Consider the following 24,565-nt stretch of genomic DNA (forward strand, 5'->3'; position numbering starts at 1 on the left):
ACCGGACGTTGTAACCCCCACCATCGGGCAGTTCCATCTGATGTATCCTCATGATTGGTTCGCACCTTGGCAACCCATGACCTTCCCTAGGTGGACCTTCACCTTGCGGTTAACTCCTTCAGTCTGCACATTTTTTCTCATGACTTCTCCCGTAAACGGCGAGACCATGTTGATATCTCCACTAATCTCCTCCCTACGCCCAGGCCAGTCACCGTCGCTTCGCTAGAGATTGTGACAGGGCACAGCTTTTCCATAGGAACCCCATCTGTCGGCCTCGACACAACGTTGAGAGACCGACAGAAAGGGAACGTCTTGGTTACTGATGTAACCTCAGTTCCCTGATGGAGGGAACGAGATGTTGTGTCCTTTATGCCACAACACGTGCTGCCCGCTGCAGCAGTCGTGAGAGGTTCTCAGGCTCCTCAGAACAAAGGTGAATGAATGCAGCACGCCGTCTCCCTTTTATACCCGGATATCTGGGGCAGAGTCCGGCATGCAAATTCATTCGCTAATTTCATTGGCCTTTTCTAAAGAAGTCAGAAGCGATTGGTTCTCAAGGAGGAACCCCATCTGTTGGCTCGACACAACGTCTCGTTCCCTCCATCAGGGAACTGAGGTTACATCCGTAACAAAGACGTTTTTAATTATGTTATCATGTTTTTATTGTGTTAGTTAGCTGTATTTTTAGATATTATGGCTTAAATCAAAACAAACCAACTGCAGTTTGATTGATATTAATTTTGGAATGCACAATAAATAAACATGATTTTAGATTTTTTTTTAAACCGGCGTTATCTCATTTTGGAACCAAACTCTTCATATATGCAACGAGTCAATATTTATAATGTCGGGCCTTGTTTTTCATAACCTCTGCAATTCGCTCTGGCATGCTGGATATTAGCTTCTGGGCCAAATCCTGACCTTTCTTGCCTTATTAGTGCTCTGAGATGATCACAATTTTTGGGCTTCTGCTTGTCCACTCATTTTTTTGAGGATTGACTACAGGTTCCATGGAATTGACATCTGGGGAGTTGCTCTTTTACAATTATTTAAAATTCATTGGATCACTCTGCATAATAATATTTAAACAATGTGAATGAACACCATAACAGCTCAAGCAGAAACTTTGCAAAACAGCATTTATGTCACTTCCAATATTTTTGGCCGCGACTGTATAATGTCTTCAGAGGTTTATATAAGTCCTTACATAATGAAGCGTATTGTTTTTATTACCTTACAATGAGCTATTTCTATCTAATACACTGCAGGTCCCCTTACATGGAATTTGACATGTTTTTTCTACAGTAGCAGTGTTAATTTTAACAGCAAATTTTGATTTAGTTTTAGTCACATTTTAGTCAACCCCATCATTGTAGTTTTAGTCGACAAAATATGAAAAACATTTTAGTCGAATAAATATACATTATATTTAGTCTACTAAAATCTAAATGGTTTAAATCATTTACTTGGTGTAATTAAATGTTCCATACAAAGATTCAACTGTTTTGACATAATTTACTTCACCTTAGAATGAAATTAAACCAGGTCATTACCTTTATTTTTCAGAAAAGTTCAGTAACTAGATTTGCATTGTTGGAACACAGAATATTAGACCATGAACGACATGTTCCAGTTCATTCAATCCCATTTGACTCAATTGACTCGTTAAGTAGGGCGTATTCATTCAGTTCATTCAACCAATGAAACGCTCTGACAGGGCTCACACTCAAAGGCTATTGGCTCATGGCATGCCTCCTTGAAGAAAGAGCTGCATTGTCTTTGCTTGATACAGCAATGAATGAGAAATAGCTTTCAAAAAGACATATTATATAAATTGTATTACATTTCTTTAATCATGCAAACATGTTACATACTTGGTTCGAATGTACAGTTTGACTCACTTCATCACTTCTATAATCAGTAGAGGACAGCGCTGGTTTCTTTTTGCTGACTTTGTTGCATTTCACGTTATGCAGCAGCTCGTGTTAAGTTAACATAGGCATATAAAAACCTTTGTGCTGCCTTCGTAATGTGTTTCGGGGTAACTCGCCTGCAGTCACGCTTCAAGTTTGCAGCATTTTACCGGCGATCGTGAAGGAAAATAAGACGCTTTGTAACCCGCGTGGAGACACAGAATATACAGGTGCTGGTCATATAATTAGAATATCATCAAAAAGTTGATTTATTTCACTAATTCCATTCAAAAAGTGAAACTTGTATATTATATTCATTCATTACACACAGACTGATATATTTCAAATGTTTATTTCTTTTAATTTGATTATTATAACTGACAACTAATGAAAATCCCAAATTCAGTATCTCAGAAAATTAGAATATTACTTAAAACCAATACAATGAAAGGATTTTTAGAAATCTTGGCCAACTGAAAAGTATGAACATGAAAAGTATGAGCATGTACAGCACTCAATACTTAGTTGGGGCTCCTTTTGCCTGAATTACTGCAGCAATGCGGCATGGCATGGAGTCGATCAGTCTGTGGCACTGCTCAGGTGTTATGAGAGGCCAGGTTGCTCTGATAGTGGCCTTCAGCTCTTCTGCATTGTTGGGTCTGGCATATCGCATCTTCCTCTTCACAATACCCCATAGATTTTCTATGGGGTTAAGGTCAGGCGAGTTTGCTGGCCAATTAAGAACAGGGATACCATGGTCCTTAAACCAGGTACTGGTAGCTTTGGCACTGTGTGCAGGTGCCAAATCCTGTTGGAAAATGAAATCTGCATCTCCATAAAGTTGGTCAGCAGCAGGAAGCATCAGAAGCGTCTCGCCTGGGCTAAAGACAAAAAGGACTGGACTGCTGCTGAGTGGTCCAAAGTTATGTTCTCTGATGAAAGTACATTTTGCATTTCCTTTGGAAATCAGGGTCCCAGAGTCTGGAGGAAGAGAGGAGAGGCACAGAATCCACGTTGCTTGAGGTCCAGTGTAAAGTTTCCACAGTCAGTGATGGTTTGGGGTGCCATGTCATCTGCTGGTGTTGGTCCACTGTGTTTTCTGAGGTCCAAGGTCAACGCAGCTGTATACCAGGAAGTTTTAGAGCACTTCATGCTTCCTGCTGCTGACCAACTTTATGGAGATGCAGATTTCATTTTCCAACAGGACTTGGCACCTGCACACAGTGCCAAAGCTACCAGTACCTGGTTTACGGACCATGGTATCCCTGTTCTTAATTGGCCAGCAAACTCGCCTGACCTTAACCCCATAGAAAATTTATGGGGTATTGTGAAGAGGAAGATGCGATATGCCAGACCCAACAATGCAGAAGAGCTGAAGGCCACTATCAGAGCAACCTGGCCTCTCATAACACCTGAGCAGTGCCACAGACTGATCGACTCCATGCCACGCCGCATTGCTGCAGTAATTCAGGCAAAAGGAGCCCCAACTAAGTATTGAGTGCTGTACATGCTAATACTTTTCATGTTCATACTTTTCAGTTGGCCAAGATTTCTAAAAATCCTTTCTTTGTATTGGTCTTAAGTAATATTCTAATTTTCTGAGATACTGAATTTGGGATTTTCATTAGTTGTCAGTTATAATCATCAAATTAAAAGAATTAAACATTTGAAATATATCAGTTTGTGTGTAATGAATAAATATAATATACAAGTTTCACTTTTTGAATGGAATTAGTGAAATAAATCAACTTTTTGATGATATTCTAATTATATGACCAGTACCTGTATGTGTGTGCTTCCCCTTCTCCCAGAGACTTCTCTCTACCGTTTATATGAGATAAGCACATGCACGCAAACTGATGTCCACCAGGTAGGACAAGAATATTTTCGTCTCGTTTTTATTAGTTGATGAAAATGTCAGTATATTTTTATTAGTTTTCGTTATCATGCTTTCATTTTTATTTAGTCATCGTCTCGTTTTCGTCAGTGAAAACATGTCATTAACGAATACTTTTCATCGTAGTTTTCGTCAACGAAATTAACACTGTACAGTAGCATAGAAACCGCTCTACAGAGCGTTTCATAAATACACCCTCATTCGGCAAAGAAGCGAAAATTATGACCACATCTTAGTTCTGTGTCAGCCATCGTAGTGCTTCGAAAGGGGGTAAAATCCTCCTTGTGCCAAGTGTATGAAGAGTTCATTTGCAAAAACAAATAACTCTTATTTAATTTAATGTTTTCAAAAATTAGTTTTTTTATTGTGGTATATTTTCATTGTGTTTCATTTTGTGTTAGTTAGCTATATTTTTGTAAATTATTACTTAATCAAATCAAGCCATATTGCTTGGAATGCACAATAAAAATTCACTTAACCCAATCCCACCCTCAACCTCGGACCTGACCTTAAAACCATTGAAACCATGTTATTTCAGTGGTTTAGGAACTCATCCTGCTTGGCAATAACACGATCACCATATACAAGCAGACAGCGCCCTCTAATAAGACATGCTGCACACAGTTAATTCCTCACCTTGCTGTCTGCACTATTGAATGTTGCGATGTTAATGATTAAAATACTTGGAAGGCTTAATTGATTTTCTTAATTGATTGGTGGTTGGGGGTGGCTGATCCCACTGTGTCTCTAATTAAAACACTTTGTGTGACCTTGTTAGCTCGTTCTGATACAAACAGTAACACTTCACATGTTATAATGTAACAGTTATGTATATACATTTTATTTGCTATGCATATACATTGTCTGATATATTCATTTCTTTGCCTGTAGATCTTTGAGCGGATTCTGTTCATCTGGGCGATACGGCATCCAGCCAGCGGTTACGTTCAGGGGATCAATGACCTTGTGACGCCCTTCTTCGTTGTTTATGTTTTCGAGTATATCGGTGAGTCGATAACCCCTTTACGATACCAGACATATAAAGGTCCCATATGTATGTTAAGTTATGTCCTGACAGACCCCAGAAACAAGCACAGCTGTGTCAACCCCCAGAAAGTTATTCATTTTTTCCCCCATTGTTCCCTTGGTGTTATGCCAGCGTGGGTGTTTTACCAACTGAGATAAGCCCGATGGCATGAATTTAATTTCTTTTTCTCGGTCTGAACATCATGATATTTTTCTTAACCTGCCCTTTTTAAGCCCTTCTTTTTAGACGCCACTCGGTGTAGTTGCACTCAGCCCTTTCCCTCTTTTTGACCTTTCCACCTTCATTGCATAAGTGCTTGATCTCCACTAAACTAAACAGGCAGTCCAAAGCAGCCTAATGATTTTGAAAGGCCCGGTGGGTCTTTTGAATGAACTTGTGAGACAGTAATAAACTGAACCATGCAATGAGTGTAGGTGCAGTGAGAATGTTGATGCACCATGTGGGAGTGTTTTTTCCCAAGCACTGCAGATGTTTCAGTGGATGGGAACAAATTGTTTTTTTGCTTCTAACTTGTTTTGACTATGTCTGACCCTTGAGGCCTCAAAGGGCACTGCTTTGTTTGTTCAAGTTTAATCACATTTGTCTATATTGCCAGAAACATTCACATTGTACAATGGGAGCCATGTCGATTAAAACAATATCGCGGAATGACTGCGTTTCCATTAAATAATGATATGCGATTAAAGTGTATTTTAATTCTTCTCGCGATAAGTCATTCTGGCCGTACTTCTTCTTTGTACGTTTTATGGCAGGTTGCAAACAAACTTTAAAGTATAGTGCCACCTACTGTGATGAAAGAGTGAAGAGAGATGTCTATATTTCCTTATATATTTTCATATTATCTCACTGTTCCTAATAAATCTCAATACTGCACTCTCTCGTTTTCCTGCATTTGGGCCATCATCTAAGATATTACTTAATGTGAATTCCTTACATCCTATCTTTCCAAATGTTCTGCCAAAACATACCGCGAATGGTCATGTGACTTTTTTTTTACGCCACATGACATGTAAATACGACAAAAAGTGTTTCCATTGCAGTTTTGCGAAATATGCCTTTATCGTATTGCCTGAAAAAACACTGAAAGTGTTGACAGCTTGTTTTAAAAGTGAATCATTTTCAAACTAAACGTGTAAACCTATTGAAAATAAATGACTGCAGGCTATTCACACCAAAACTACAACAATAGCTATAATGTTTGAAAAATTCGTTCTAAATTTGAGAAAACTACGGAGTTGACACCACAACTATAATGATAACAAAAGAGAGGAAGCAATAACATATTGACCAATCAAATTCAATTAAAATTTTTAAGGCGTGCATATTTAAAATGCGAAACTTAGCCTAGAATAAACATAACATCATTTGTTGGTGTGGTTGCTCGGTATTGTTATGGCTATCCTAATTGCTGTTGTCTTGGTGCTAAACTTTTGATGATAATCTTTTTGTCTGAAAGGATTCTTATTGCATTTTCCAGAATTGTATTTTAAAGTATTTTAGAATACGGTGACATGTGAAATTGAGCTTGTGTATTTACAAGTATTTGTGGTCAAGTAAATGAACAGTGTGTGTTTCAGGCCTAAGTCCAGGGGTTCTCTGATTCTCTTTTTATTTTTTCCTTTACATTTGACTGTTGTTTCCCCCAGCGCCTTTATACCGAAAATTAGTTACTTAATTGCTCTTTTGCTGAAAGGTACAGTCTGTTTCAATGCGTTTTGTATGCGTGGGTGTTTGTATATCTGCATATTTGTTAGAGGACAACAAGAACGTCTGAAGATGAAAAATGCTCCAGTTCTCCCCCCATTAAGTTGTTTTGGTGAACTTTCTCTGTATATAGAGCAGTGTTTGGAGGAAAATATAACTGTGAGTGGGTTACTTACTTTCTTACTTTCTCAACCCACAATTACCCACAGTTCCACCCGGTGCAATAAGGCATGGTGCCATGTGTGACAAACAGTCCTTCAAAGTGGGCTCTTTGAGCCAAGTGCTGACTGCTAAGGCCAACCTGCAGCAAAATATCATAGTTCGACTGTGGTGAGAGACCTATATCCATCAATGCCTGCATTATGCCGCACGTTCAATGCCAAGAATGGTCAGCTTAGTTGGCAATGCATCTTTGGAAGTGTAGCTTCCAAAGCAACAGCTGCTCAAAAATTTAAGTAGGTGAGCTATTTTTTCCATAATTAGTTGGCTACACTTCAGACTGCCAACAAAAAGGTGTATGCTATTGACATTTTCTATAAAAGGGCTTTTTTTTGACAACAAGTATAATATGATGTTTTTATTGTTACAGTTATCTGAAAATAAACTAATTAAACAAGTACAAACAACAGAAACACTGCAACATTTAAAAAAGACAATGTAAAGTGCATTGTAAAGTGGACAGTGAAGGGAATATTTTGTGTAAATCGTTGTTTTGAATCACGTGTGTTATACTACTGTATGTGGTTCCTGCAGCTAAATTGGTGGAGCAGTGTCATGGCTTTGATTCCTAAAAAACACACTGGAAATATATATGCAGTCAAGCCAAAAAATATTTGGACACCGGATGTTATTTTTTGATAGTTTTTTACTAATACACTGTTACATGGAGCTATGCGAGCGCGCACACCACACCAAACTCATTGGTAGAGGCCGAGGGCTCGCACAGACATGGAGCTCATTGAGAAAGAGAGTGCACGCTACGCCACTGACATCAAACAAGTCAGGAAAGAGAGAAGACACAGAAGCATTAGTTAATCGATTAATGATACAGTCATTATCACGGAAGGATAAAAAAAAATACAAAATGTGATGCCTAATATACTTGGGCCCGCCCAATATTGGAAACACTGGTACTTAAATTTAACAGCTGACAGCTATTCAACCCAATCCATTAGTTATCTGACATTATCAAGATGAATTTGTTCTGACAGAGGTTAACTCCGAGTTGTCATATTTTATTGCCATTTGATAAACTATATAGAATAAACTGTGATAATGTGATTAATGTTGAAGGTGTTTGAATAAATTTTGGTTTGACTGTACCTTTAATGCACTATAAGGCGGCATTTATACTAGTGTGTTTTCCTTTAAAAATGCATAACTCTTGCCACGGTTACGCCTGGCGTTTACACTACTCCGTTTTCGAGTTTTCGACCCCCGGAAACGAAGACTTTTGGAAACTCTGCAGACCCCGTTTTAGTTTGAAAACTTCGGGGTTGCATTTCTGTGTAAACGGAATAAATTAGAGACTTTAGAATACGCAGGCTTGGTAGCCCACATTCGCTTACTGATTGGGTCGTCTGTGTCATTGCGTTTGCTTCTCTGATTCGTTAAGCCCCTGTCATATGACCCATTATGCTACCTGAAGGGGACAATGACCAGCCTCGCAACGACCGTGTGAACAACAGGCTTGTTTGACTTCAGGCAGCCTGCGTACACTGATCGACACATTGGTATTACAGCAACGCGAGCGAGAATGAAGAGCCATATGCTTTTAAATAGCTCACTCGGTAATAACATGGATTACCTCATCTATCCACATGAAGACTTCCTTGTTTTTCCTCACCATCGTGTTCTTTCATCATGGCTAGTAACCAACTGTCATCAACAACCAACTTGTATGTATGCACATACAACTGTTTACATTTGTGTGCGCATGCCTGAATGTTCCTGTGACATGCGTTTTCGGTAGTGTAGTGTAAACGGCAGTATAAATGAGGATCGTTTTCGTTTTAAATGCTGTTTTCATATAACAACATGCTAATGTAAACAGCACCTAATGGCTGGAATACACTACAAGACTTTTCAAATCTGAACAGATTTTTTTTAACTAGACATCATACACTTACAGACTTTTTGAAAGTTTCAGATAGAAACACACTAACTTATCAAATTTGCAGACTGGCACAGACTTTCTGCAGCAAGATCTGAACAAAAGTCTTCTGGTGTATTTTAGCCTTAAGTCACTTTGGATGAAAGCTTCTGCCAGATGCATAAAATGTAGAAATGTAAATATTCCTTACAGGATATTTCCTTGCAGATGATCCACTTAAAAGATGTGGATGCAAACAATAGTTACAAAAAGCAGTTTACTGTATGGAAAATTAGTACTGGAAAAGCGGTAATAGGGCTGGGCAAAAAATTGAAAAATCGATTAATCGATTCAATATTTATACTATACTATATTTTCTTTTATACTATCTATTTTTTCTTTCATGTTTCCGCAAGCACTGAACATTCATTAACGTGAATGTTATTGCTACTAGGGATGGGCGATATTATATCGTTTGCGATATACCGGTAGAAATTCCCCACACGATAGGAATTAGTCTTCCCGCGATATAAACGATAAATTCTAGTTGATGACGTATTTCTTTGTGAGACCCATTCACAGCTCATATGTGAAGCGAAAACGGGTATAGCGGAGGGCGGAAGTGAAGCTGAGAAAGAGTTTGCACTAAAAGACGAGCTCTAAATCTCGTATAGTTTGGCACTGTAGATGCATCCGAGTTAATGTTTAGTTTCACTTTCGTTTTATTTAATTTGTTTGTTAAGTATTCGTTGATAGTCATAATGCGTTACACCACAACATTTAGTTTGGCTAAAAGTATTTATTTAAACATTTGTTAGATGTTATGCGCGCGTGCGCAAATTGTTTAATATCATTTCTTGCCTGTTATATACAGGATGAACGGAGCATCCCGTGCACAGCTCGCGCCCACATGTGCTTTCATAGCGACACAGCGCGCACAGCACTGCTGCCTGTTTACATACAGTACAAAATGCGAGTTTGTATTACGTTATTTTAAATACGTTTAATGAGCGTATAAAAGCATGGATTATTTAATTAGATTTCTTTTATCCGCATTTTTCTCTCTCTTTCTGTAGCGCGAGTCATAGACAGATTCAGTGTATGTTGCTGTGAGAAGAAAAGGTTCACACAGTTCAAGAGAGAGTGATTGACAGCGTGATGCGATCGATCGTTTCCACCCAACAATAGAATATATACAGTTTTAGGTATGACATGATTTGTTTATTGAGCTTTAGTTCATTTAACTTTTCTTTACTACAACCTTTTGAAGTCGAATCTCACTATTATATTTTATATTTACAAAAATACTGTAGGTATATTTTAGGAGCTGTTTGATTTGGGGTAAGTTTTACTTTTTGATAATATTTGTTTTTCTGAGGGTCTAGACTACATGCAGCTACTATCACTTGACGCAAAAAACAGCGGTCGATGGTGTTATGGATATATCGTCATTTTTATCGTTATCGCAAGAAATACCAAGAATTATCGTGATAGAGTTTTAGGGCCATATCGCCCATCCCTAACTACTATCCACTAGGCGTCACTTTTATTTTTACAACGGCTGGATGTTACAACAGGGAGCATATCTATCGTTCATTCATTGCTTAATTAACATGGCAGATATGTGTGTGTCATCAAATTTAACATCACCTTCACATAAAAGGCAGCTGTTCATATTACAGCTAATTTTGTAAAATTTTGTTTGTTATATTTTAAATGTAAAATAACCTGACCATGTTTGATCAAGGTCTGTGACGGTTTCAATATACCCACGTATACCCAAAAATAAAGGTTAATATACAGGTTTGTGGCTCTTCGTTTATTATTTTAATACACCATTGTAATCTGATGTTTACTGATCTTTTTTAGAAATATCTATAGGATTATAGGATTTGTATTAAATCTATAATCATTGACTTGAATCGAATCGAGAGCTTGTGAATCGGAATAGAATCAAATCGGACCATCAGAATCGATACCCAGCCATAAGCGGTAATACACTATTTTTAAAGCAGTAAGGATCAGACTAATACTCTGTTTTTGCTGCATTGCTAAAAGACATAGTGAGTTCGTTCTTGAACATAGGCTGACGTGTTCAAAGAAAAAGCCCCCATTTAGTGCGGTGGAGTATGAAAGAGTTGTGTAATAATGAATTACTTTTAGCAGACTTGTGTGATTTCTTTAAGCCACAGATCGTTCTTGAATCCTTCTTTAAAAAGGTATGAAGACGGGGCTAATTTAGAGGCCAGTTAGTCTGTTGTTCGAGTGTACGTTGCTGTTAGGGCTTTGCTTTATTAAACAATCATTTTCATTACGCCTGTAAATAAATGCAGCTGAAGACAAGAAAAATCTTCATTGTGCAGTTCTTGAGCACAGAGCCTTGAACATATATTTGAATAGCATTTGCTCCCTAACAAATGAATTTGCTAATCAGCTTTGCGAGTCATTGCATTTAGAATGCCAGGGCGTGATGGAATTAAACCACTGAAGTTAAATTCAATGCTATTGATTCGTCCTGGTAGCAAGACTGCAGGGAACCTTCTTTATGTTAGTCAAGCCATTGTGCAGCAAAGCTAACTCCTGAAAATTTGCATTGAAAAGTGTTTCTTTTATTTCTTTCAAAGTAATCCCACAGAGTCAGACATTTGACAATTGGTGCTAATTGGCAAGGTTGTTTTGTTTTACGTGACCCTTCGATGGAGGTTTATCTAGTTTATTAGATTATCGCTGTCAATACAAGGCATACAAATAGGGTGTGGCAATATACTAGTATTGACAGTACTAATGAATTGATTAATTATTTATTGATCTTGTGTATGTACTGCACAAGTATTATGTATTGATTATTGTAAATAATTCAGCCCCGGCATCTGGTTGACACTCCAACAAAAGTGGTGCACCTGTTTAACATCTTGCATTATAGGGATGATAAAAATCAAACTTGTTGTCATTTATTCACACTCATGTCATTCAAACCTGCATATGACTCTTTCTTCTGTGCACAAAATTTATTTAGAAATGTCTCGGCGGTTTTGTGTCAAAACAACTGAAGTCAATAGGGGCCAGTGTAGTTTGGTTACCATTCTTAAGAAATATCGCCTTTTGTGCTCTGCAGAAAAGAAGTCATAAGGTTTTGAATGTCATCATGGTGATAAAATTTTTCATCTTTTGATAATTATCCCCTTAAGGCTGGAATACACTTCAAGACTTTTGCTCAGATTTTCAGTCTGGACTTGTTGCAGAAAGTCTGTGCAGATTTTTTATCGAGTAGTGTGTGATGCCCTGTTTTTCCTCTGCAAACTTTCAAAAAGTCTGCAAGTGTGTGATGTCTAGTTTTTAAAAAAATCTGTTCAGATTTTAAAAGTCGTGTAGTGTATTTCAGCCTTTAAGATCCACCATGGTTACACTTTTCTCCTACCCAAGCTTGTATTTTGAGCGTGACTCATTGAATTGAAATTTTAACATAGCATTATTATATTTTATGATTTGTTTATTTCATAAATATTGTGATAAGCATTATGAGAAGTATTGTAATCGTGTTGTGAGAACCTGTTTTTGTTTTGTGGAAAGTGAAATATTCAGTATTACGATACTATAAACTTCTCAAACTTCTTCAAATCCAATGCCGACTTATTTGTAAGCAACAGCATGTGACCTTGTCAACAACATATTGTTTTCTGATAGACTGACTGAAAATGGAAAATTTCATAAATGCACACTGAAAATGCGTAGCAAGCTGAATGGAGCTTGCAATTCTAAATAAGCTTGGATGTAAAAAGAGACAACAAAATTGTATTATTAGATTCTTATGCTCCTGAGGGGTTTGGGCATTTTTCATTTTGTACTCACTTTTACATAAATTTTCTCATAAATTTAACATTTTCAAAATCTGTTTTAGCTGTTATTCTCAGTACGAACAAAAGCATAAAATCATAGCTCTCTTCTAATATCCTCATTCATTATTCTTTTAACCAGGTGGCTTCATTTGCATATCTCTTTATGCTTCATATGTCTTTTCTATCGATATTTTTAATCTACAGTGCTGTTCTTCATGAAAGTAGTCATCCAATCGGCCGAATGCTTTGTCCTGGAAGGGATTGTTCTTTGTCTGTTCCGTTCGCCTTGTCTTCTCTGTCCGCTCTTCAGGCCAGAGCTCTTTTCCCATTAGGCCACTGTAGAGTTTTATAATTAAAAGGAATGAGTGTGATGAAATGGTATGTGCAGGAGTGTGGCATGCTATTGATTCTGGAAGGAGATGGTGTAATTTGCATCATCTTTTGGTATAGATCCTCCCAGAATAGAGTTCTGGAGGGCGACTATGGTTCACTGCTTGGACTTTTTAAAGATCTGGAAGATTGGATGAACTATTACTACGGACACCAGAATACGTGGTGGAAGAGGGGATTAAGAGTTTTTTTACTAGATGGAAGCCGCTTAGTTCTGACAAGTTGGTTGCCGTTATTTCTGATCTGAAGGTTGTTTTACAAGAAGTACATTTACGTGAGCCGTTATAAATAAAATAAGACTAATCCACTGTGGGTTTTTGTTAGGTCTAGCTATAAGCCATATTCTACCAAATATGAAAATGTCGTCACTGTTTACTCACCCTTATGTCATGAAACTCATTATTGAAAAGAAAACGGATACATAAAAATATTTTGTTCTTCTCAAGCTTCATTCTCAAGCTGCATTATTCATCCCTATATATATATATATATATATATATACAGTATATATTNAATTAAAGGGGTCAAATGGCAGAAGTATGTGTTTTTCTGTGTTTTTGGTGTGTTATAATTTGCCCATGCATGTATTAGACACGTAAAATTGCAGAAATGAAAGTGTGGGAACAAAAGATGCATTCTATCTTAAAGCAATGCTCAACCAGAGTTGCCTGAAACGCCTCGTGTAACGAGGTGTAATGATTTGACTTAAGACCGCCCAAATCTACATGTAGCTAAGGTGGGCGTAATTGTAAATCTCATTTTATCGTCGCCAGCGCAGCCATGTCGCGGAGACCATGTGTGTTTCTTTGCGAAAAGAAAGAGTCATTGTTTGCCTTGCCAAAAGATGAGACGACTAAAACGGAATGGTTACATTTTATTTATAACACTGTTCCAGAGAAGTACAATCAGAATGTTCAAGTTTGTGCAGCGCATTTCACCGACGAATGCTTCACAAACCTGGGAGAGATCAAGACCGGCTATGCACGAAAGCTTTGGTTAAAAAGTGGGGCCATTCCAACCATAAAAACTTCGCAAGGAAAGTCTGGCGCTTCAGATTCGCAGCCTGTAAGTATATTTTCATTGTAAAATATTTTGTTAAACTAATGCAAGTTGAGTCTGTTGTGTGTTTGTAGCGCATGTTCGTTCTTTGTGTGATCCGTAAATGCAGACAAGCACGTAGCGAAATGACAACATAAGTCCTAATAATCAGTAATTATGTTCCAACTAGAGGCAACAAATGTCATGTTTATAATGGGGTTTATTGTCTTTGTTATGTCGCGACGAGAGGTGTAGTGCATTATTAATTGTGTTACCATTCCCTGCTGTAATGCGAGCTTGTTTCTATCTCACACAAACTCTGTATGGTTGTTTGTTTATAGTCTTATAATGTCGTATATAAAAGGTAAAACAGTTAGCTATAGTTTTTAACTATTTAACATAATATATTTTTTACAAACCTTACCAATCCTTGACATCCTGCTCGAGTCGCGCTGGCACAGTTGATGTATCGGCTTGATCATCTTCATTTTCCGGATCAGATTCGTGCTCGAATTGATAGGGAAGTACCGCTGACATTGTATCGCCTGTCAGTACAATTGCTTTGGAACCTGATGTTCTGAATATGGTAAGAGGCGTTACATTTCCGTGAAATGCTTGCAGTATTTGACCAATCACTACGCACTGGTGAACTGGCCAATCATAGCACACCTCGCTTTTCAGAGCGATGAGCTTTGTAAAAAATCAGCGCGTTTCAGAGAGGCGGGACAAAGAGGAGATACAAACATGCACGGTATGTGGAAAATACAATGTTTTTCTAAACTTTAAATGGTGTATACACATTGCGCTACATCTAAAACAAACAATACTATTCGTTTTAGCCGTGCAATATTACTCCTTTAAAGATGTACCCATGTTGTGTCATGTTTGTGAGCTGGCACATAACATTCAAAGACGCTTTACATCTGTCTTTTGGTATATGGGTACAGAATTTCAGCTTGATTACATGTTAACATGTTGGATGTAGTCAATCTACATTTGGATAATGCAGGTCTGGTTAATTTAGCAAAACCAGCGTTGTACAAATCAGTTGGACCGAAACATTTACTGTACTATACATGACTGTGAAATGCAAACCTCTAGCTTTCCTGTAGCTCAGTGGTTAAAGCATGGCGCTAACAACGTCAAGGTCATGGGTTCGATACCAGGGGATTGCACATACTAAGAACAAAATGCATAGTATAATGCAATGTAAGTCGCTTTGGATAAAAGCGTCTGCCAAATGCATATAAATGTAAATGTAGTGTAAACTGCAGAAATGATGTCCACATACATGTGTGTTGGAGTCACATATGCAGAATGCTTACAGAAGGCTGCATACTGTTCCATTCCACTGCGATCTGTCTAGTCAAAGGACTAGACTTTTACAAATAATGACATTGAAGAAGTGTGTTTGTACATTTAATAATATCGTCACTGCTAAACACCTCTTAGCCATAGCATTAGACAACATTTACATTTAGTCATTAAGCAGATGCTTTTATCCAAACCGACTTACAAATGAGGTAAACAATAGAAGCAATTGGAACAACATAGCATAAGTGCAGTAAAACTGGTCTCATATACTGTAGCCTACACAGTATACAAAGTTAAGGATTTTTTTTTAGGATAGAAAGAGTTGAAAAGATATAGAAGTCAGTACTAATCGGTCAGGTGTTGACAGTAGAGATGTGTTTTCAGCCGATTCTAAAAGATGGCCACAGAATCTGCTGATCTTGTAGCAGCGGGCAGATCATTCCACAGATGTGGGACAGATCCAGAGAAGGTACGTGTGGGTGATTTTTTTCCGTTTTGGGATGGCACTACAAGACGTTGTTCGTTTGCATAGTGTAGGGATCTGGCGGGTATATAAGTCTGTATTAGCGAGTGAATGCCGAACCAGTGGTGGTCTTGTAGGCCAAGAGCAGAGACAACATCATCTATGACACCCTAAAGACAATGAGCACCGCTGACATATACGCTAATGTAAACACATTTGACAATTTGTCATTCTGAATGCTTAACCATGAATGGGTGGCATGATGCAATTACACAAATGTTGCAAACTTGGCAGGTGCAGAAAGACAGAGAATCTCGCAGAGCAGGAGGGACCCTGCCAGATACAGCATTAACCACTCTACATTACGCTGCTCAGTAGAGGATAAACACTCATCTGCCTGAGAGTTCCCGCTGGATACTGGGCATTTATTCACCCCGGAGGCATCCTGGATCGCATAACTCATAGGTTCCCAATAGCCTACGTCTGTTACGGCATGTGCATTATTAGGTTCACTCACCCTATAACGGCTGACTCCTGCTTTCTGCCCATCTCCGGGAAGGCCATTGTGGACCGATCATCGACTAAGTGCCACAGGGCTCCACGGCTGAATTGAACGGTTAGTGGTGTGTGACCCACAATTGAGGCCCTAATGAGTATCGGTTTGTCCGGATTTTTCCCTTTGAAGAACTGTGCGCGGTGCTGATTTCAATGCAGGTCTGATTAACTTTCCTCATTTGTTCTAACGAGTTGTTAAGTGACTGCTTTGGGATGCCTGAGATGTCTTGGCAGGTATTTTTTCTCTTTTTCTCCAGTTCCCACTGCGACTTTTTTGTCTTGTTGACAAAAAATACCGGCACTGTGAAGTCACAAAAAGTGTAGTACTTTGTTAACCGGTTTAACGTTTCACTTTTTGAAGGTTTTGATAGGCAAGCTTGAACATGTTAACAAGTTTTAAAATTAAATAACATTAACACATGGTCTTGTAGCTCAATTGGTAGAGCATTGCGTAGCGCAAAGGTTGTGGATTGGTTTCCAAGCAGAAACACGTACACAAAAAATGATACCTTGAATGTACTCATTCAAAAACAGCACAGTAACTAGCGTTATAAAAAACTGAAAAAAAACTTTGATGCACAGTTTGATTTCTTCAGTTTTCACCACAAGCTAGGCTATGTCTAGTTTTGTGATCTGCAATTTGCTCGGCTCGGAATGTAAAATGCTAAGAATGATCTGGAAAAATTGCCCTGTCATAAAGTCATTCGTTTTCTCTGACTAATCACAGTTATTGAATATTTTTGGATCTAGTTTAATTACTTGGCTATAAAAAGCTATAAATTGAATTTCGGCGCAGATCCTCATTCTGAGAAATCACTTTCGGTTCATTTACATCACTGAAACGTGTCATGCTCGACTTGGTGCAGTTTATAACAATTAACAAAATCCATTTCTTAGCGTTCGTTGTGTTTAATGGGAACGTAACGCAGTCATCCGTGTAAATGTATTGCTATGTTACTAAATAATTCTATTTGTTATCCATTTTATTTATTATTTGGAATCAATTTAGAAGAACTGAAAGTGCACTATTGCTGTCTGGCCGTAGTCTTAATGGCTCATGAGTTTTCCATTACAGTACATGTAATGATACCCCTTACGCTTCTAATAAAAGCAAATTAATTGTTTAATGGGCTAATCTGACATCGTATTTCTCTCTCACTCTCAGGGTATTCACTTCTTTTTAGCCCAATGCTGAAGCTCTTACGAACACTAACACTAATGCTGTAGTAGCAGTGAATGAACCCAATCTGTTGCATATGTTTGGTTGTATTGGACAACTGGACCCTAAGATGTGTACAAAAATACGTTTTAATGATTTCTGTTGTTACTTGTCATTTACACGCCCTCTAAATAGTTTTGAGACACCCACAAGACTGCTGCAGTTGTGCAGAATATTATTAAATAGACTTGAATTCATGGACCTTACCCAGCCAGACAATAGCAAAAGCTTTTCCATGTAATTCTATTACATGCAGACGTTACATCAAACCACTTGGTATTGATTTGTTTTTAAGTCAAGTCATTTTCTTTTGCACACTTGAAATGCATATGAGCAGCATTTTACGGTTTCATTTTTTAAGATTGCACTAAGGGATAGTAGCTCTCTATTGCATTTTGTCTTCACTCATATTTAATAAACTGAAACATCTGGTTTCTGTAATGAAAAGAAATTAGCTCCTAATGAGGACAAAGGGTTAATTAGTGTTTTTTTGCAAAGGCAAGCGTCACTCACTATTACTGTTGCTCAAACTTTGATATTTGAATAAGCGCAGTCCTTAGAGTTTTAAGTTGGCAAATAACTCATACCACAATGATCAAATCAAATCAGAATTACAGTACAGTTTTTTTCACTGGATACTTGACAAAACGGTATTCAATGAGGTTGCATTGAAGATCGCAAGGTGCATGAAAAGAATATCGGTCTTCATGCTGTCATTCCAGAATTGATGATGTTTTAAGTCTCATCCAAGTTATTAACGGTCTACACTGTGGATCACAGCTGTTTAGATTGGTTTCTATGGCAATAAAATTGTGTTGGTAGGTATTAGGCAAAACCATCACAGAAGTCTGACATGTTTATCTTTTACTCTGTGTGAAAATGTGACATGCAAAAAAGCTGTGCAAAATCCGATCAGAGTAGTCAGACTGAAACGGATTTCTAGAAATGTTAATTTAATAGAATTTCAGACTACATATGAATGCATCTTAACACGGATTTGTACAAATCCGATATAATGTTATCATGTACAAATCCGATTTCATGTTTTTTTACCTTTCACACTTCTGTTCTCGAAATGTAATGTTGAAACAAATGAAACGAATTCATGGAGACTACATAGTCAACCCAGAAACCACTCAGAAATTGTATGTACAAAAACTACTTGGGGCACCTATACAGTAAGTGTGGGCATAACAACATGCTGGCAACCACCCACAATGTCCTGGTGGTGAGTCTTGATCAAGCAAGCACCACTCACTCAAAATTTACTTTACACATTGGTAATCAATAATTTTGTGTCGTTTTTTCAGTAACTTACATCTGGTACCGCTGTGATTAATTTTCTGTGACTGAACCAAAAAAATGTAATTAGGCATCTTTCCTAATTATGACACAAAGGGAATATTTGGCACTTTGAAAGGCCCTGTTGGTATTTGCCTGGAATGTTTTTTTCGGAATGTGGTATAATGAAGCTGTTTCGGACCTTCCACCAACTGCCTCCAGTAAGCGCTTGTGAAACTTCATCTGCTCTGATTGCCATTGTTCCTCTCCTACTGCCGACATTTTGATCATTACGACTCGTTGATGATCTCCATAAATCACAGCTTGGATCTACACCTTGTCTTTCACTGCTACGAGTTTTGCACCATAATTACCAACCCAGTGCTCATTATTTTGCCCGGTTGGAATGGCATGTTTGCAGAGTTGACTCCCATGTTAATTAACCTTGCCTTCAATTACACATTCCGTTCGACACTCATTAGCCAACACAGTGGGCGGTAGTGGGCGGTACCGGGGTTATAGGATTAGAACACCCTACGGGTCAAAATGCATAATCCATCAGAGAGAACTGTAGCAGTGACTTCCTGTAGGTGGAAATGCTGCTTTGGGCTGTCTTGCTTAATCGTTGATAGGCTTGTGAGTGCTTGTAACATTCTTTAACCTGAAGTCGACTTTTTTAATAAGGATTTCTTGCAGCTGGCTGTTTTTTAATGCCTAAGAGCCTTTTCTTCTTTACACAGGAATAAGCAACAAGTTAACAGGAAGTGATGGGCAGCCCAAGTGCTTATATCTCCAGATGGAATGTTTTGTGTTATTAGTGGTTTATTTCTTAGCTTTGTTTAATTCTTGAATAAAATGTAGTTATCTGTGATCTTTTTGTAATAGTTGAACAACTGGACGGTGGGGGGGGGGTTGGGGAGTGGTTTGTGCATATAACCTCATCCTGCTGGGATGAGGTTATATCCTTACGGCCACTTAAGTTTTGTATATAGGATTTTTTTCTGGCCAACACATGAGCTGTAAATCTCTCAAGAGCTGTAAGAAAATGACATCCTGAAATGTTGTCAACACTGTGTGGCTGATGAACAACTAGGGTGCGGAATCCCTTGCCCTTCCTTAGAGACTATTCTAAGTTAGAGGGCTAAGGTAGCAGACAGGTATTCATGTTGTCAGTGCTTGCAAACCAAATAAATACTAATATTGAATGGCTGTAAATGTTCTTAACCTCTTAGGAACCTTCAAACAGTCTTTAATTTGTTTTGGAGGTTTTCTGTCCAAGAATCTTAAATGGCTTTTGAGGTCTTTAGATCAGTTGAGACCTCTGGGAGAATTCTTGAGAAAGGCAGCAGGTTTATAGTCTGCTCAAGTGTTTGTGTTTACAGTGAACCACGAACAGATCTCTAAAGACATCTGCTTTTTTCTGTTGCATGTGTTCAGACAGATGGTGTTATGGTGACCTCATCGGGTGGATCCGTGGTCACGGATTAAAGCACCTGTTTTTGTGAATACGCATGCATGCATTTGTGTAAACCTTATTATTTTTAACCTTATTAGTTATACTATGTTCAGTCCATTTCAGCTTTTTATATTTTTATACTCATAAATCAGTGGGGCATAATCCGTGATTTAAAATGTAGGTGTTGCGACATACCGATATGTATGATAACCATGAAATTAATAACCGTTATTATTGATATCGTGTTAATGCAACACATATTATAATATTGTAAAATATAGCTGCAAGCAGCAATTACGGGGTCAAGCCCTACAAGGCACATAAGACCATATATGTGGACATTTCTGAGGAGTTTTTGAAAAGCAGATGTAAAATTGTATGTCCTCCTTGCCTAGAAAACGATTACTAAAAGCACTTAAAACACTATAAACTTGCTTATAACGTTTGACCAATAAGTGGTGCTGCCACCAAATTTCTATGAGGTGAACAAGATGTGCCAATGATGATATGTACAAACTTTGACAAAATTTTGAAGTCAACCAGAACCAATTTAAGGTTTTGTTTAATAATAAGTAGGGATGGGCGATATTATATCGTTTGCGATATACCGGTAGAAATTCCCCACGCGATATAAACGATAAATTCTAGTTGATGACGTATTTCTTTGTGAGACCCATTCACAGCTCATATGTGAAGCTAAAACGGGTATAGCGGAGGGCGGATGTGTAGCTGAGAAAGAGTTTGCACTAAAAGACGAGCTCTAAATCTCGTTTAGTTTGGCACTGTAGATGCATCCGAGTTAATGTTTAGTTTCACTTTCGTTTTATTTAATTCGTTTGTTAAGTATTCGTTGCTAGTCATAATGCGTTACACCACAACATTTAGTTTGGCTAAAAGTATTTATTTAAACATTCGTTAGATGTTATGCGCGCGTGCGCAAATTGTTTAATATGATTTCTTGCCTGTTATATACAGGATGAACGGAGCGTCCCGTGCACAGCTCGCGCCCACATGTGCTTTCATAGCGACACAGCGCGCACAGCACTGCTGCCTGTTTACATACAGTACAAAATGCGAGTTTGTATTACGTTATTTTAAATACGTTTATTTTTTTTTTAAATTTTTGTTTTTTTTATTTTTTTTTTTTTTTTTTTTTTTTTTTTTTCTCTTTCTGTAGCGCGAGTCATAGACAGATTCAGTGTATGTTGCTGTGAGAAGAGAAGGTTCACACAGTTCAAGAGAGAGTGATTGACAGCGTGATGCGATCGATCGTTTCCACCCAACAATAGAATATATACAGTTTTAGGTATGACATGATTTGTTTATTGAGCTTTAGTTCATTTAACTTTTCTTTACTATAACCTTTTGAAGTCGAATCTCACTATTATATTTTATATTTACAAAAATACTGTAGGTATATTTTAGGAGCTGTTTGATTTGGGGTAAGTTTTACTTTTTGATAATATTTGTTTTTCTGAGGGTCTAGACTACATGCAGCTACTATCACTTGACGCAAAAAACAGCGGTGGATGGCGTTATGGATATATCGTCATTTTTATCGTTATCGCAAGAAATACCAAGAATTATCGTGATAGAGTTTTAGGGCCATATCGCCCATCCCTAATAATAAGGCCACCAAGTGTCACAGCCCTACTAAATATTTTGGGTATCCTCACTGTGCCTATGAATCATCGTATCAAATATAGTGAAAATATATTTATAAGTTATGAGCATATAAACTCACAAAAGCATAACAATTTAATGTCACCGAACTTTTTTGCATTTTTTTTAGTCCACTTCCCATGGACATTTTGACATGTGGCCTGAGACATTTAGTAAACCAGCTAAAGTTTTAGTGTTTTCTATGGTGGTTCGGAGTAACGGTTGCGTAGATATTCTATTTGTAGAACTACAACATGATACTGGGCAAACCTTAAGGCGAAACCTGGCATGTTTGGTATCGTAGGACTTGCCAACAATTCAGGAATTTAAGGAATTGAATCCAATGAAAATCCGTCAAACACAGACAAAGTTATAGGCCTGTAAACATATTTTCTCACCACTAGGTGACACTGGCCTGAAACTTATGGGCTCTGTCAGGGCACTGTCTTGATGACCCATACCAAGTTTCGTAATTATACACTAATGTGTTCATATTATACTGCATTTTACTACATTATTCAATATGGCCTATGCCCAAAATGGCAGACATGGGAAAACGTCTTGGTTACGGATGTAACCTCAATTCCCTGATGGAGGGAACGAGACGTTGTGTCGAACCGACAGATGGGGTTCGTCTTGAGAACCTATCAACTTCTGACTAGTTTAGAAAAGGCCAATGAAATTGGCGAATGAAATTTGCATGCCGGACTCCGCCCCCGGATAGCCGGGTATAAAAGGGAGACGGCGTGCTGCATTCATTCACCTTTGGGCTGAGGAGCCTGAGAGCGTCTCTCGACTGCTGCAGTGGGCGGCATGTGTTGTGGCATGAAGGACACAACGTCTCGTTCCCTCCATCAGGGAACTGAGGTTACATCCGTAACCAAGACATTCCCTTTCTGTCGGTCTCTCGACGTTGTGTCGAACCGACAGATGGGGTTCCTATGGAAAACGCCACGGCGCTGTGCTGCGTCACAATCTCTAGCGAAGCGACGATGACTGGCCTGGGTGTGTCAGACGTGAGCATTAATGCGTAATTATAACCGTCCAGTGGATGGGTAGGGGGTCCCAGAGCTTTTGAAAAGTCTTCGAGATAGTTTAGTACCCGTACACCTCTCTCCCTGAGGGTAGCGAGGGCGGCTTTCACAACCTTCGTAAAGACTCGTGGGGACAGGGACAGACCGAAAGGGAGGACTCTGTACTGATATGCCCGCCCCTCAAAAGCGAACCGTAGGAACGGGTGATGACGAGGGAGAATGGAGACATGAAAGTACGCGTCCTTCATGTCGATTGCCATGAACCAATCCTGACATCTGATACATGCCAGGATGCGCTTCTGCGTGAGCATCCTGAACAGCAGCTTGTGTAGGTGCCTGTTCAGGGTACGCAGATCTAGAATGGGGCGCATTACCCCGTCCTTTTTGGGGACGAAGAAGTACGGGCTGTAAAACCTGTTGGACATCTCGGCTAGAGGGACGGGCTCGATCGCTTCCTTCACCAGAAGGGTGGCGACCTCGGCCCGAAGCATGGGAGCATCTTTGCCTCTGATTGAGGTTGAGAGCATGCCCCAAAACTTGGGCGGGCGTCTGGCGAATTGGATCGCGTAGCCGAGACTGATCGTATCCCGTAGCCACCGTGACGGTTTGGGAAGCTCTAGCCAGGCTCCCAGGGGCCGAGATGGGGGCTAGGAGTACGATCTGCTTCATCGACCTCCTTGGGGGGTGGTTCGATGGCTGGCAGTGCGGATCCCTCACCGTGGGGAGGCCGCTGGGGAGGAGATCGGCTCTGCTGACTTACCTGCCTGGCGATGCAGCTCCACGCACCGTCGATTTGAGAGTGCTGAGGGCTGCAAAGTATGCTCGACATTGCGTCTCGCCGTGACGCAACGTTGGGTTGCCGAACACCGTCGTGCAGAGGGTGAGGGCTGTGAAAAACACCCGGAGAGAGAGGGAACTCTTTTTGTTGGGCGCTAGGCCCCCGGAGGGACCTAGCAGATGTTGGGACGGTGCAGGGACTGTCCCGGATTGACCGACCAGCGATGTATTTGCTGGGGTCAGGCCCGATGGTGTCAATCTCCCTGGGGTCTTCCCGTCAGGGCCGCTTCTGCTTCCGCGACGGCTGCTGACGGGGCAGTGGTCTCCTCCTCGATGTCCTCTTCCGAGGGGCCGCCGGGGTCGGGGGCACCATAGGCAGCGTCGAAGACGGCCGGGGCTGCTGGGGAGCAGGATGGCCATGGCGTGGAGAGAGGAGGCAGCTTGGGCCGCAGAAGTGTAAGCCCTCGACACCAGAAATGCAGAAATCTTACATGCTTTGGAAGGGAGTCTAGGTTGAACTCTCCAGGTGGCCGCCGTCTGCGGGCACAGGTGCACCGCGACTGCACGCTCCACCTGGGGCACTTTCGACGTAGCCTCTATCTGCCCCGCCATCGAGGGAAGTAAGGGCGACAGAACTAATCTGACGTGAACGAGCCGAAAAGGGGGCGTTCCAGGTCTTACTAAGTTCCTCGGTGCGGTGCACTGCAGCCCAATGCTCACGGCGGCCCGGGAAAGCATGGCTGACATCTCGACGTCCGCCTCTTCCTAGGCTCGACTCCCCCGAAGGAGGGAGCTCCAAGGAATTGTCGGGGTCGGATGCCAGTAGGTCACCCTCCGATGCCGCAAGGGACATCTCATCGTCATCACGAATCGTTTCCGACTGCGT

The 24,565-nt window shown here is 39.6% G+C and overlaps 1 protein-coding gene across 3 annotated transcripts in view; it reads left to right on the top strand.

The window, feature by feature from the left end:
* Positions 1–24,565, top strand: part of tbc1d22a (TBC1 domain family, member 22a) — a 185,375-nt gene that overhangs the window by 68,826 nt on the left and 91,984 nt on the right. For all 3 annotated transcript variants that reach the window (XM_057323906.1, XM_057323905.1, XM_057323907.1), the window contains exon 8: positions 4,702–4,816. In XM_057323906.1, the coding sequence (XP_057179889.1) occupies positions 4,702–4,816 (115 nt within the window). The remainder of the gene's footprint in view (positions 1–4,701; positions 4,817–24,565) is intronic.

Source organism: Triplophysa rosa, linkage group LG24 (assembly GCF_024868665.1).
Source record: "Triplophysa rosa linkage group LG24, Trosa_1v2, whole genome shotgun sequence".
Lineage (NCBI taxonomy): Eukaryota > Metazoa > Chordata > Actinopteri > Cypriniformes > Nemacheilidae > Triplophysa > Triplophysa rosa.